The sequence below is a fragment of the Neolamprologus multifasciatus genome, chromosome 12, assembly GCF_963576455.1.
Source record: "Neolamprologus multifasciatus chromosome 12, fNeoMul1.2, whole genome shotgun sequence".
Lineage (NCBI taxonomy): Eukaryota > Metazoa > Chordata > Actinopteri > Cichliformes > Cichlidae > Neolamprologus > Neolamprologus multifasciatus.
Window position 1 is genome coordinate 1,058,016 of NC_140450.1, and position 14,638 is coordinate 1,072,653.

A 14,638-nucleotide genomic window follows, 5' to 3' on the forward strand; every position below is an offset into this window, starting at 1 on the left:
GGGAGGAGAGAAACAGCCAATGATCTGAAGGAAACCACATCATGTGACCAACATGGTGGAGCCAGTGTTGCAGTGCAGATGGATAATGACCCAAAAAACCTCCACGTAGATCGTTCACCTGATGAAACTGGTTCAGCTGTTTTAATCTGACTGTTGTCCTGATGAATGTTTCTGATTGTCAGACTCTTCCTGTGTTTGTGCTACTGCAGCTACAAACAGCAGCAGGCCAGAACAGGCCTGCATTCTTTGTGCATGCAGGTCGCCTCGGACAAACAGATCGTCTTCACACTCTCAGCTTCTCACAAGATCACAAATGCACGCTGCGTTCAAGTGACAGTGGACAAATGATTATTAATGTTTATTTTAATGAGAAAATGAACAGGCAGAGGAGGAACAACAGTCAGATGACAGCCAGATATCAGACATTAACCTGCACTGATGCAGATGTTTGAAGGAGAGCGATCGACATACACGATCAGTGTAACATCATTCTGTATCAGTGATTTGGTGGCTCAGACTGTCCAGGAACTCAGTGATGCCTTGTCCAGACCTGGGAGGAGCCCCCAGGACACCACAGGTCGTCTCATTAGAAGCAGGCCCTGGTGTCATCAGGCATACACACGATCACGTGGGGGCCAAACAAACGACAGAGAACCGTTTTGAGTTGGTCACATGACATTTCAGTGAAATAAACGAGCCACTTTTTTCTCTTTGGTCTTCGGCGTGTCTTTGAATTCAGCTCCTTGTATCTGATCTGACGTGTTTGTAAAGTGAACAGTGCAGATTTGAAACTTCAGCTTCACAGATCTTTCAGATTGTTTTGAGCTATGATGGTAGATCCCGTTATCCCTCCCAATGACCATGATCATGACTGTCATTCATTCTCTATATACACCATATGCTCGCATTGGTTACTGCTATAGCGTAGGACTCAGAACACTGACACAGTATAGTCTCTGTCATAGTGCATAGATTGTTCACTACTATAGTCTGTTCAGTAGCTTTCACTACTGTAGATATGTTCATAGGACTCTGTAGATCTGTTTACCTCACACCGCTACATCTGTACGTTTGTCTCTAGTGCATCCAAGTGACGAAACGTTTCTTCCATTGAAAACATGACGTCCAGATGAACAGAATCTGTATAGTTACCCCTATCTGTACAGAATCTGTTCTTATTGCACCTACTGCTCTTGCAGTTCTGATCAGATGCAAACTGTATTTTGTTACCCTGTATTCATACATGTGTAATGACAATAAAGTTAAATCCTGAACCACTCAAACAGCGGGGCCTGACCTAACCCATGAAAAGCAAAGATGAGCTGTGCAGTTCTTAGCTACTGATTGGCTGTACAGCCCATCCTCAAGAGCACTTTCTTATCATCAGAGGGACAAAGAGACAAGAAGCACACGCTGTGTGTGTCAGAGCCAATGACTGTATAAAAGATGGACGACGCGACCTCGCCTCCTCCCATTCTGCAAAAATGAAGCCAAAATATCCCGCTTGTGGAGGCTGCCATCTTGCAAATTTGGAGCCAGAGTCTGTGCAGTAGTGACTTGAGGTGGAGCGACTGTGTAACGCTCCCGCCCACACACCCGCTGGACGTGACCGCTAACACGCCCCCTACACTTTTTACGTAGCCCGGCTGCTCGAGTTTTTTGCTGGTTTACCGCGACTGACGACTCGTTTAATTAAGGTAAATACAACCACATCACTGTTATAAAAAAGACACACAGGTCATCATCTTATAGTTCTAAAATAACTCTGTTGTTAATTCGTTAGTTAGATTAGCTGCTAGCATACACACTGTGTTAGAGGCTAGTTGCTAGCTAGTTAGCGATGCTAAACACCTGTTACTCTAGGCCTGCAGTGTGAGAGCGAAGTGCTCTAATAGGGTGATATGGTACTACAAGGTCATTAAGATAAGATGGGCCCTGATTATTTAAGACCTTGTATGTGAGGAGCAGGATTTTGAATTCTGGATTTAACAGGAAGCCAAAACAGGAGAAATCTGCTCTCTCTTTCTAGTCCCTGTCAGGACTCTTGCTGCAGCATTTTGGATTAACTGAAGGCTTTTCAGGGAGTTTTTAGGACTTCCTGATAATAATGAATTGCAGTCGTCCAGCCTGGAAGTAATAAATGCACGAACTAGTTTTTCAGCGTCACTCTGAGACAGGATATTTCTAACTTTAGAGATGTTGCACAAGTGGAAGAACGCAGTCTTACATATTTGTTTAATATGTGCGTTGAAGGACATGTCCTGGACAACTGGAGACATTTAAGGATGCAGGGTCTGACAAAGATTGGGAAGAAGTCTCATCGTGACAAGTAAAGTTTACCTTGCCTGGATGGGCAGCTCTCTGGGTGCTCAGCACCCCCAAAGCTCTGATTCTAGAATCGCCCCTGCACAGCAGCTGCAGTATCCAGAGTCGTACGTAGTGAGGAGGTAAAATTATTAACACATTATTAACACTGAAGCCACCGGGCCTCTGACCACCACCAGTAGGCAACGGGTGAAGTGTCTTGCCCAAGGACACAACGACCGAGAAACCAGTAATTATTTTATCTGAGCTGAAAACTAAATCAGATAAAAAGTCTGAGAAATCAGACAGAAACTCTGTGTAAGGCCCAGGTGGACGATAGATGATAACAAGTAAGACTGGTTTCTGAGTTTTACAGCTGGGGTGGACGAGGCTAAGCATCAGGCTTTCAAATGATTGGTTGATTAATAAGCTGGTGTGAGAAATTGCTGCCACACCTCCCCCTCGGCCTGTGCTTCGAGGTTTCTGGTAGTTAGAATGACTCGGGGGTGTTGATTCATTTAAACTAACATAATCATCCTGCTGTAACCAGGTTTCTGTATGGCAGAGTAAATCGATCTGTTGATCAATTATTAAGTCATGTACTAACAGAGACTTGGAGGAGAGAGACCTAATATTTAATAATCCACATTTCACTGCTTTACTCTTTGGTTCAGATGTGGATACTGTATTATTCTTTCTTTGTGATTTTTATATGTTTAAGTTGTCTGTTGCTGGTTTTTAGTTTGTTTTTTGTCTTTTTTGGAGCTGACACAGTCTCTATGGAGATGGGGTTTTTTTTTTTGGGGGGGGGGGGGGTGTAGCAGGAGGAGAGAAGCTGCAGAGAGGCGTGTAAGACTGCAACTCTGCTTCCTGGTCCCAACTCTGGATAGTCATTTTTTTTTTTTCTCATTTCTAGAAATGAGAGCTGCTCCATCCAAAGTGGGATGGATGCTGTCTCTCCTAACAAGACCAGGTTTCCTCCAGAAGGTTTGCCAATTATCTATGAAGCCCACATCGTTTCTGGGACATCACTCAGACAGCTAGCAATTTAAGGAGAACATGCAGCTAAACATGCCACTCCTGGTCTGATTGGGGAGGGGACCAGAGAAAACTACAGAGTCCGACATTGTTTTGGCAAAGTTACACATCGATTCAATATTGATTTTAGTGACCTCCGATTGGCGTAACCGGGTGTCATTACTGCCGACGTGAATTATGATTTTACTGAATTTATATTTACCCTTAGCCAGCAGTTTTAAATTTCCTTCAATGTCGCCTGCTCTGGCCCCTGGAAGACAATTGACTATGGTTGCCGGTGTCTCTAGCTTCACATGTCTGAGAACAGAATCACCAATTACCAGAGTTTGACTCCCGGCGGGTGTGTCGCTGAGTGGGGAAAAATGGTTAGACACATGAACAGGTTGGTGGTGTACCTGGGGCTTCTATTTAGGACTATGCTTCCTCCTCACCGTCACCCAGCCGCCCTCTTTCCCCAGCTGCTTGGGGTCTGCCGGGGAACAGCTAGCGGGGCCTACGCTATCTTCGGCTGCACCAGCTACAGGGGCCTGGCTAGCTACGGGTGAATGAAGGGTGCGAAGCAGAGTCTCCAATTCAGTAATCCTGGCCTCCAGAGCTGCAAATATGCTACATTTGTTACAGATATCATTACTGCTAAAGGAGGCCGAGGAGTAACTAAACATCTGACACAATGAGCAGGAAAATGCAGGAGGGACAGGTGAAGTAGCCATGGTGCTAACGAGTCGGCTACAAGCTAAGCTAAGCTATGCTAGCGAAACAGTACAGAGACAGTGAGTGAATACTTTGGCTATAAGTTAGGTAGTGAGTACACAGAGAGTGTGCTTCGGATGAAGCACGTGAAGATTATACTATGAAAAAAGAATGTATTTAAAAGTTTGTAATGAAATTGCTAAGCAGATAAGCTACTCAGAAACACCACTGTGTTTGAGTAGGAACAGGAAGAGATACTCTACCACAGAGCGAGCGAACACCAAGTGACAGCGCCACTAACTGCCACTAACTGCCATTATTGTTTCATTTTATTATAGAATCTTACAAGAACGAGGCAAAATTGTATTACGTTGTGTTTTATTAGCTGCTTCGGTGAAAAACAAATTAACACTGGAAAAAAAATAATTTCAAAACAACATACTGAACAACATTTATTCATCACGTGATTGCTTCAATACAAACCTTGGGCACATATATGCGTGACTTTGCGTGGCTGTTTTGATCTCGCTCTCCTTAACCGATCAAATCTCGCTCTGGTAGCAGCTTTAAACTCGGTATGACCCAGGTTGATAGGGGGTGCCCAGTCTGTATCGCATTCCAGCATTTTGTAGGCTGGATTGCCTACAAAGCACAACAAGCATTAGCCCGCAGAGCCACAGTAAACAAAGCAGCATAGCTTAATGAATTCAGTTCAAATCAATATTATTATTGTAACATACATCAACAATTATTTTATAATAAATTACATAACATCTACAACAAAAGACTTACATTTGTGGAAAGGCTTGGAGCAGACCAACATGTGAGCTGGAGTGTTCTGGAACGTTATATTTGGTCTTTGAATAGCTGCAATTCAGGTCATCCTTCACCTCTTCGTGACTTCGTACTTACGCAATTAATCACTGGAGAGATGGACAGGTACGTTTATAAATAGTATTATATTTGACCAATTTTCTTATACATAGCTTTGACCTGGGGGTAGAGTTGATTGTGAACTGGAAAGGGGAAATGCTTATGAACTTGTAAATGAAAAAACATGATGCATTTAAGGATATCTTGTTTGGTTTTTATTAAAGAAAATAATTTATTTCAGTGTGTGATGGCCGAGTCTGCTTGTTTTCTTGGAGATAATTTCTTCTGCCTTAGAGAAAATCCTCTCACATGGAACAGAAGAGGCTGGAAAGCACAGAAACTGCAACACAATTGGGTAGAGATGCAGGAGTATGGTCTTCCTGGGTCCCACTGACTATCAGCTAAAGAGAATAAACAAATTAAATTGCTGCACATTTATTAGAATAACATTTTAAGATTATATTAAAACTAAAATATATTTTTATTCAATTTTTATTCAATTAAATTGAAAGAGTCAATTGGAGGTCTTTTAAAGTTATTTAATGATTTTTATATTATGAAGAGCAGATTTTTGACATTTTAAGTATTTAATGTTTTCAGATAAAATAAACACACACAAAACAAAAGCAAATGAAAAGAACAGAATCCTAACAAACCCACACGATTGACCAAAATCAACTCAACATACTCACACACACAACAGAACCAGACATCACATGACTGTGGCCAAATGAATCAAGCCTCGACACAGTGCTTCTGAAGCAAAGGGGTATGTCTATCAAAGACTATTACTTCAGTTTTATTTTCATTCGATGCGAGAAAGTTTTGTGATAACCAAACTTTAACATCATGAAGACAGTTAAACAAAGGTTGCAGTGGGTCAGAGACATCCAAGTTCAGGGGGAAGTAAACTTGGATGTCATCAGCATAGCAGTGGAAAGAGATGTTAATAGTTTTAGAAAGTAGAGTTCAAAGGCAGCATATACAGGGAGAACAAAGTAGGACCAAGAACAGACCCCTGGGGCACACCACAGTAGATATGGGCAGAAGAGGAAAAGTATTGTCCCATAGCAACGGAGAAAGTCCTCTCTGAGAGATATGATTTAAACTAAGATAGGACTGTGCCTTTGAGACCAACAGCATGTTCTAGCCTCGATAATAAAATGTGGTGACAACGGTTAAAAGTAAATCAACGTTAGAACTCAGGAACACAGAAGTGCATGTAACATGTAACAACAGCTAATTACCATACATGAGATGAATTAGTTTCACCAGTCAGAAGCAGTTTTAATGTTGGTGTAATGACCTGTAGTTTAATGATGACACTGCTGAGACTGATGATCACTAATCAGTTTCTGTGGCTGTGATCTACAGCAGGTGTAAAACATGCACAACAACAAATCAGTGCTACTTTAAAGATTCTGTTATCTAAATGACAGAAAGAGAAGAACATCTGACGTTTCGTTTCATAAAATGCTGCAGGCTGGTGAGCTGCTGATCTCTTCTCCCAAAATGTTTTTCATCAACTCATTTAGTTGATCCTTTTGTTTTTCCTGGAGGTCTTCCATGTCCTCCTCATTAGTCTGATTCTTCATTTGTTTTTCATGTTTTTGCATTAAATTCTTGATCTTGTTCAAGTTTTCAGTCTTTTTGGTCACACGTCTCACTAAGTCATACATTTCCTTCTTATGTTCTTCCCTCTGTTTTGCTAATTCATCCATGTGTTTCTTCTGGGCTTGGTTGAACTCTTCAGCTTTCTTTCTGGCTTCCTCTTCATGTTTCTTCTTTAGATCATCCAGAGTTTTCTTATGAATTTCCTCCAATCCTTTTATTTCCGCTTCTCTTCTTCTTTGATCCTCTTCTTTATTGATTTTTTCACATTCCAGCTTTTCGTTATAATCGTCCTGTAGTTTTTCCATTTTTTCTTTCTCTTCCTCTCGTCTTTTGTCTTCTTCTTGTCGTTGTTTGTCCCACCCTTCCTTCTGTTCTTTCTCCCACTCCTCTTGTTTTCTTCTCATCTCTTCTCTGGCTTCTTCCAGTTTTCTGTCCACATTTTCTTTTGCCTCTTTTTCTGACTGAATTTGTTTGTCCAGCTTTTCAAGTTCTGTTTCAAATTCTTGTCGGCGTCTTTCTTCTTCAGCTTCCTTTTCCCTTTTCTCCTTTTCCCTGATTTCCTGTTCCTGCTTCCTCTTCGCTTCTTCTTCTCTAATTTTATTTCTCATTTTTTCTAGATCTTTTTCTCTCTGTATTCTCTCCTTTTCTCTCTCTTCATCGATTCTTTTCTTCATATCCTCCATTTCTTTTTTATATCTTCTTTCAATTTCTTCCTTTTCTTTCTGCATCTCTTCTTCCTTCTCCTTTAAAATCTTCTGCATCTCCTTCCTTATCGCAGTTTCAGCCTCTTGCAGCATCTTATTGGTGAAGCAGCGCCTTCCATTGTTCTTCATCATGGTGTCAATCTTTGCTATCAGATCACTGACTTGTTTTTTATTTTGTTTGTCATTGTTATTGAACACATGGTATCTTCCTCCACAGTCAGAGATCAGCTTCTTAAAGGAAGGATCACAGTTGTTTTTGATGTAGTCCTCTGAGGACAATCTGCTATGCTCCAGTTCATCACCTCTGGTTAAAAGAACAATGGTGAACTTTTCAGAATTCTTCCCAAAGAATTGCTTGATGAGTTTCAGTGTCTCCTTCTCCTCTGCTGTGAATCTGCCGATATGAATCACCAACAGGAAGACATGTGGTCCTGGAGCCAAAAGACTGACACATTTCACCAGCTCTTCTAGAACCTCCTCATTGGACAAACTTGTGTCAAACAGACCAGGAGTGTCGACCACAAGAACGGGATGACCGTCCACCTCACCGTGTACTTTCTGACATTGTTGTGTAACTGATATTTGACTTGATTCAGCTTTAAACTCATCTCTTCCTAGAATTGTGTTTCCTGTAGAGCTCTTTCCACAGCCGGTCTTTCCTATCAGCACAATCCTGAGACAGTCTGAGTCCTGTTCTCCAACTTCACCACCTAAAACATGAAAACAGTTGCATTTAACTTAAGGAGTTATATCACAACTCAGTGGGTCATTGGAAAATATAACATCTACTTACCAGTGACAAGTTTTAAGACTTTCTCCATTTGTGCGTGTAAAAATGTTGTAGTTGTATAACAGCACAGTTGTCCTGTAGGCTGACTAATTTTATCCACAATCTCAAACAGTTCTGGGATCTGCTGTTTGTTCTTGATGTTGAGAACAACAGATCTTCCTCCACAGTTCTCACGGAGCTCCTGCATGTCCTTGTCTTCCATTACAAAGTTACCAGCAGCTGGATCTGTCAGATCTGACTTGACAGTGAACAGAATCATAGTGAAGTCATTGACTCGAGAGCTGAATGCATCCTGGATGGTCTTTAACTCTCCCTTGTCTTCATCAGTGATGGCAGCTGCAGGTAGGACCAGGATGAAGGCATGGACACCCTCAGGATCACAGAGGGAGATACACCTGAGTGATTCCTCCATCACTGCCTCCTGAGGTTTTCCATACAAGGCAGGCAGCTCCACCAGGGAAACCCAACGTCCACACACCTCTCCCTGATGTTTAACACACTCTGATGAGTTGGAGACTGAATGAAGCTCAGTCTGACCTAAAATGGCCTTGGCTGCTGACGTCTTCCCTGCTCCTCTCCTCCCACACAGAACCAGGTTCACACTGGACTTCAGATTGGGTTTAGCGTCTTCTTTTAACATTAGATATTTTCCCCAGTTTTTACTCACTATCTCATTCATTTCTTCCATCAACTCTGAGGAATCTGAGAAGGAGTCTTTCCTGTCAAAATTAACAAAGTGCTGTCTTTGTTTGGATTCTTCAATGAGTTTATCTACTGAGTTATTCCCTTCCTCATTATGTGTTCGGATGACGATGGAGTGATTAAAAGCATCTTGACCAAACAAGCTCAGGACCAAGTTCAGAGTCTGTCTGTTCTCCTCAGTGAAATCAGAAGGTTTCACTAACAGCAGCAGAACGTTTGGTCCAGGAGGACAGAGACTCACACAGCTCTTCATCACTTTAAACAGCTCATCCACAGATAGACTGAAGATGTTGGGAGTTTTTACAACTGTGGGAGGTTTCCTGTTCCTCTCTCCAGAGGCAGAACCAGATTGCTTTCCTCCAAAACCTTTAGACTCTTTTTTCCCAACGAGGAGCTTTTCCAGGGCTGATTTCTTCTTCTCACTTTTTCCAAACAGCATTATCCTGAGTTCACGTGCTGCAATTAGAAAAAAGTTATTTTACCTCAAACATTATGAAACACATATTTACGTCACATTCCATTACATAGTTTGCAATTGTTAATCATATCACTTGAGAAATAATCATTTACAACTTTGTCTTAAAACAGGTTGCTGAGTGATAGCGGCAGCTGGCAGGTACACTTTCAAATATGGTTTCTTGATGACCGGCCGGGCTAAGTTTGAACAGCCACGTCAGCTCTCTATTAAGCTTCTGGGCAGGTTTTAAAGGCACTAGCCTGATATTGTTGGGCAGAGGTGGCAAAGGTGCAAACTTTCTTTACTTAAGTAGAAGTAATGAAGCAACTTCTTTACTCAAGTAAAAGTGGAAAAGTACAGGCTCTGAAATGTGCTCAGTGTAAGAAAGTCAAATGTAACTTGTTGAAGAACATTTCTATGAACAACTTTCATACAAAGGTAACTGAACCTTGTACTATACTAATATGACAATTAAATAATGTTAGTGCATAAATCTAAATTCTAATGAATGTACTCAGTTTGAATCTGTTATCTCGGACACGTGCATTGAATGATAGCTTTAAAAAAATAATTTTCTGTTGCCTGTTGTAAATGGTAACAGTGAAATGAGTACAGTCAAGGGTTATAGTGGGCGGGTGGGAAACCCTAAGAGGGAAAAATATTACAACTCACAAAAATCTTTTTATATGAGCTTCAGTAGATTTTCTTGACTGATGTCTATCCTCTACACTGATACTAAACTGTTTATACTGTCTTTACACTAGACAGTATAGAGTTGGGATAAAGTTGGAATTTAGCTAATGAATCATCAGCTTAAACGCAAATTATGAGCACTCTGATCATGAGCACATCAGCCACTGTGCACCAGTCCAACACAATTCTAAGCTAACCTGTTTACACTGGCAGTACCTCTGGATTGGCAGCCCGGGCTGGTGGTTCCCATCTTTAAGAAGGGCGACCAGCGGGTGTGCTCCAAGTATAGGGGGCACACACACCTCATCCCGGGAAAGTGTATGCCAGGGTGCTGGAAAGGAGAGTCCTTTCATTAGTCTGACCTTGAATACAGGAGGAACAATGTGGTTTTTGTCCTGGTCTTGGAACACTGGACCAGCTCTTTACCCTCTAGAGGACACTTCAAGGTGCATGGGAGTTTGCAAAACCAGTCTAGATGTGTTTTGTGAACATGGAGTATGGGCAGTACTGGGGTGGCTGGTCCATTGCTACAGGTCATTTGATCCTTATACAACCACTGCAAGCGCTCAGGGCGCATAGTTGGCAATAAGTCGGACTTGTTCCCAGTGGGTGTTGGACTCTACTAGGGCTGTGTTACAGATTCTGTTTATAATTTTATGGACAGAATTTCTAGTTGTAGCCAAGTGGTGGAAGGCTTCCACTTGGGTGGTCTCAGAATCTAATCTCTGCTTTTCACAAATGATGTAGTTCTGTTGGCAACAACAGGTGACGTCTGACACCTTGCACGAGATCGCAGATACAAGCGGCGGAAATTGGCTTCCTTCATAGTAGAGCTTCTCCTCCACATCTAAAGGAGCCAGTTGAGGTGGTACGGCTATCTGATATGGATGCCTCCTGGGCGCCTGCTGCTTGTGGTGTTCTAAGCATGTCCCACCTGGAGGAAACCTCGGGGCAGACCCAGGACACACTGGAGAGATTATATCTCTCGGCTGGCTTGAGAAGGCCTTGGTGTTCCCCCAGACAAGCCGTAGGAGATGGCCAAGGAGAGGGAGGTCTGCTCCTCTCTGGTTAGGCTGCAGCCCCTGGAGGTTAATCAAGTGTCCTTGACCAGTCCTGACCTTTAACTCTAGCCTCTCTTCTCCATCTCCTGTCCTGTCGGTAATTCTACATCTTGTTCCCTCTCTGAGTGAACTTATCTTGTACTCTTTCTTCCCATTTCACTGCAGGGCAACCTGCATGTGGCGAATAAAGCCTTGATTGATTGATTGATTTAAATGCAATGCCGTGTTTTTTCAGTATAGAACCAAGAGGAAGCAGTATAATGATAAGAGGAGGGGGCCTAGAACTGAGCCCTGTGGGACACCACACAAGAGAGGAGCGGAGGACGACACATGGTCACAGAGACTGACACAGAAAGTTTGCCCCGCCAAGTAGGACCTGAACCACTCCAGTGCCGTGCCCCTAAAACCCACCCAAAACCTTTAAAAGGGCTGATTCAGAGCTATGAAAGGATTTAAAACCAGATTGGAAAACCTCTAAAATATTTTGCTTTTCCAGGAAGGTCATTAATTGGCTGTGAAACATCTTTTCAAGAATTTTGGAAAGAAAATGTAATTTGGAGATAGGCCTGTAATTTGCAAGAACTGTAGGATCAAGAGCAGGGTTTTTAATCAGGGGTTTGACTACTGCATGTTGAAAATCTTTAGGGACAACACCTGACATCAAACTGGTTTACCAGCTCAAGAACCAACGGTCCATCTGTAGGTAACACCTCTTTTAAGAGTCGAGGAGGGACAGCATCATTTGGAGACCCTGCAGGCTTAAAACAACCAACAGTCTTCTTTAAAGTGACTGAGAGGTCACGAGCACAAGGAGACATCTGCTGTTAGAACCAAATTCCCCCCTGTGGAACCATTAAAGGATTATTCTATTCTTTTCTATTCTGTTCTATTCTATTCTTTTCTATTCTATTGCCAATCTCCTTTATGAAACTAGCCTCTGATGGGATCCAGATATTTGGGACACATTTCAGTTCTTGCAACCTGATTCCAACTGTGTGATTTTTTTGGCCGAGGCATCGTGGCTAAATTGTTGATACTGATACTTAGTGAAGGTCAACAATCCTGATTTCCAAGCATTAAACCTTTGGTAAGTACAGATAGTGTTACACTGGATTATCTTGTAAGTTGTTGTTGTTGGCAGAACAGGGCGACATGTACTGTGAGGATGTTGGATATGTTTATCAGCCAACGTTGCTTCTAAAACCAGCAGCACAGTGTGATCATGGCAGTTGGATGATGCTCCACCCTGCTGCTGCACCTGTTTGTTGTGTGCTTTCACTTCCAATACCTGAACAGATGTTACAGTTACTCTCTAAATCTACTCTCTGTGGACGGTGTGAGTGCAAAATCCTCACTGCTGATCAATAACATATGAATGGACTCACCAGCTGTTTTGGTTGCCATGATGTCGATTTTCTGAAAAGACCAGGGGATGAACTGGAAGGAAAAAAATGCATTTTAGGTTCTTTGAATCATACGACATGTGATGGTAGGTGGACACAGGGGCTGTAAGCAAGAATGGTTCGAATGGAACGGCAGAAAAAAGAGTGTAACACAAGTTACATTTAGTTTATTTAGACATGGTAAATAGTATTTCTATAGCACTGTACTTAGTCCCTAAGGACCCCAAAGTGCTTTACACTACATTCAGTCATTCACACACAGATGATGGCAGCTACATTGTAGCCACAGCTGCCCTGGGGCGCACTGACAGAGGCGAGGCTGCCGGACACTGGCACCACCGGGCCCTCTGACCACCACCAGTAGGCAACGGGTGAAGCGTCTTGCCCAAGGACACAACGACCGAGACAACCTTCCGATTGACAAGACGAACTGCCAACTCTTGAGCCACAGTCGCCCACATCATGAGTAACGGCTGAAAGAGGGATCACATCTTTCACCTTTAATAAGTGAAATTGAAGTCTTTTTAAAGGCCAAGACTGATCAACCAGATCAGAATCAGGGGCCTCAGTCTGAACACATGTAGAAGTGTTTTATACACATGGATGATTTATTTCACGTTCTCAACCTCAGAGATCATTTCTGCTTTCAGGAAGCCTACTGTGCACAACAAGATATTACTTGAATGAGTTTTAATTAAAGAATATTATGATGGATCCATTTGATCCACAGATCCACTCATGTGTGCTGCATTCAAGTGCATAATTGGACCGAGATTATTCCAAACAGTCGGACAGAAACGACCAACTATAGACCACATCACCTGGATCATAACCACATTCACATCTTACTACAAGACTAATTTAGCAAATGCTTCTGAGAATGATGATTAGATGAGATCACGAAAGTCTAAAAACTCCAGAAAGTGAAACACGATCTGAGTGTGGGCGGTACAATCAGCAACAAAGAGAATACCAGGACCTGTTCCAGCCTGCTGGGTATAAGTGAGCAGCTGCAAAAAAGGTGTGTGTGTGTGTGTGTGTGTGAGGGGGGAGTTGTGGCAGTTTCAGTAGAGAAATTAAAATTTTCATATAGATAAAATATTAAAATATTCCTCTTCACTCAATTGTCTCACCCTCCAGTTTATATGCAATCTTTCTGTCTACTCAGAGGAAATTATTTATGTCATCATATGTTATATAACAAATAACCTAATTTTCCTGTTTCTGCTCATTCTGTGCAGTCATTTGATAAAAGCACAAAACAAATATTAGGAATTATAGTATAGCATCATAACACAAAGGTTCACTCTCTGCAACCAAAAAGAAAAGATGTAAATGAGGAAAAATTGAAAGTATATTAAAGGCAGTAACGATCAAAATGAAACTATCATTAACAAAGAGAATCACAGCGCACCTCACAGCACAAACACAGCTAACAAAGGTGAAGCAAACCTGCAGAGAATCCAAAACATGAAAAAACATTTAGTGATGAGTTTAACTGTTCAGAAAAAACAGCAGATAAATTTGTGCTTTACCTGTTTGTCGTCCTCTCAGTTCACAGGTGAGACATGGCGTCTGCTTCTTTGTTTGGTTGCACCTCTGACGACGGTATGAAGGCGGGCTTAACGCTGCCCACCCAATCAGAAGTTAGAAGCACTGCTCATGTTTTCTCTGAGCCTTCTTTTCTTCACTTTTAATTGGGTGGGAACAACCACCCACCCATACTCTGTGTGCTGGTGTTTGGGGGGGAGGGGGAGAGCCTACTCGACACAAATTTATGCTTTATATTTTTATATATTTTTATATTTGTACAGATTTGTGTCGACGTTCAGAGGCTGGATCCATGGAGAACAGATGACAAAACATCTGCATCGGTGCGCCTTCATGTTTGTCGTCTGGTTGCACCGTTGTTCTGTACGACATCCTGATGTGTTGTCGGTCTGATGTTCGTTGTTTAAAGTTTAAAAGAATACATTTGCCCTCTGTCACTTTAATGCAGCGTGCATTGTGTGAGAAGCCGAGAGCATGAAATTTAATAACTCCACAGACTACAGCTAATCTGTCAGAAAGCTAAAGAATCCAGGGCCTGTTCCAGCCTGCTGTGTTAGGAACGACGGTTACAAACAAAAGTGTGAGACAAAGATTGTCACAAGAAAAATATGAGTGTGCGTGCCTGTTACAGTTGCTCCTGCTTTTTCTCTTCAGCTTAACTTTTTCTCAAGATGACTCTCAATTTTGATGAACAAATTGGAGTCTATTAGACACCACAAGTGTGATTTGTAAATACTGAAGATAATTTTTGAACAGAA

The 14,638-nt window shown here is 42.0% G+C and overlaps 1 protein-coding gene across 3 annotated transcripts; it reads right to left on the bottom strand.

Moving 5' to 3' along the window:
* Nucleotides 1-3,219: 3,219 nt before the first annotated feature.
* Nucleotides 3,220-14,046, bottom strand: LOC146506098 (GTPase IMAP family member 8-like). Of its 3 annotated transcripts, none has more exons than XR_014877172.1 (4): nt 10,082-11,736; nt 8,017-9,171; nt 5,215-7,933; nt 3,220-4,955 (listed from the first exon to the last, which is right to left on the bottom strand). XR_014877172.1 is itself a non-coding variant. In XM_085179990.1 (4 exons), exons 2-4 carry the CDS (start codon nt 12,328-12,330, stop codon nt 6,372-6,374), a joined length of 2,736 nt encoding a protein of 911 aa, XP_085036116.1. In that variant the 5' UTR covers nt 12,331-12,363; nt 13,865-14,046; the 3' UTR covers nt 5,106-6,371. The 3 variants fall into 3 exon arrangements, 2 of the variants coding, with proteins under 2 accessions (XP_085036116.1, XP_085036115.1); XM_085179990.1 differs by lacking the exons at nt 3,220-4,955; nt 10,082-11,736 and adding exons at nt 12,312-12,363; nt 13,865-14,046 and having other exon boundaries at nt 5,106-7,933; XM_085179989.1 differs by lacking the exon at nt 3,220-4,955 and having other exon boundaries at nt 5,106-7,933.
* Between the last annotated feature and the right edge of the window lie 592 nt (nt 14,047-14,638).

Excerpts from the sequence above, each read along its gene's own strand:
- LOC146506098 (XM_085179989.1), bottom strand. The coding sequence starts at position 10,172 with ATGAGGTGTGTGTGCCCCCTATACTTGGAGCACACCCGCTGGTCGCCC. Across the intron at positions 9,172-10,081 it reads CCCGGGCTGCCAATCCAGAG|CACGTGAACTCAGGATAATG; the intron begins GTACTGCCAGTG and ends TTCTAATTGCAG. Across the intron at positions 7,934-8,016 it reads AGTCTTAAAACTTGTCACTG|GTGGTGAAGTTGGAGAACAG; the intron begins GTAAGTAGATGT and ends TTCATGTTTTAG.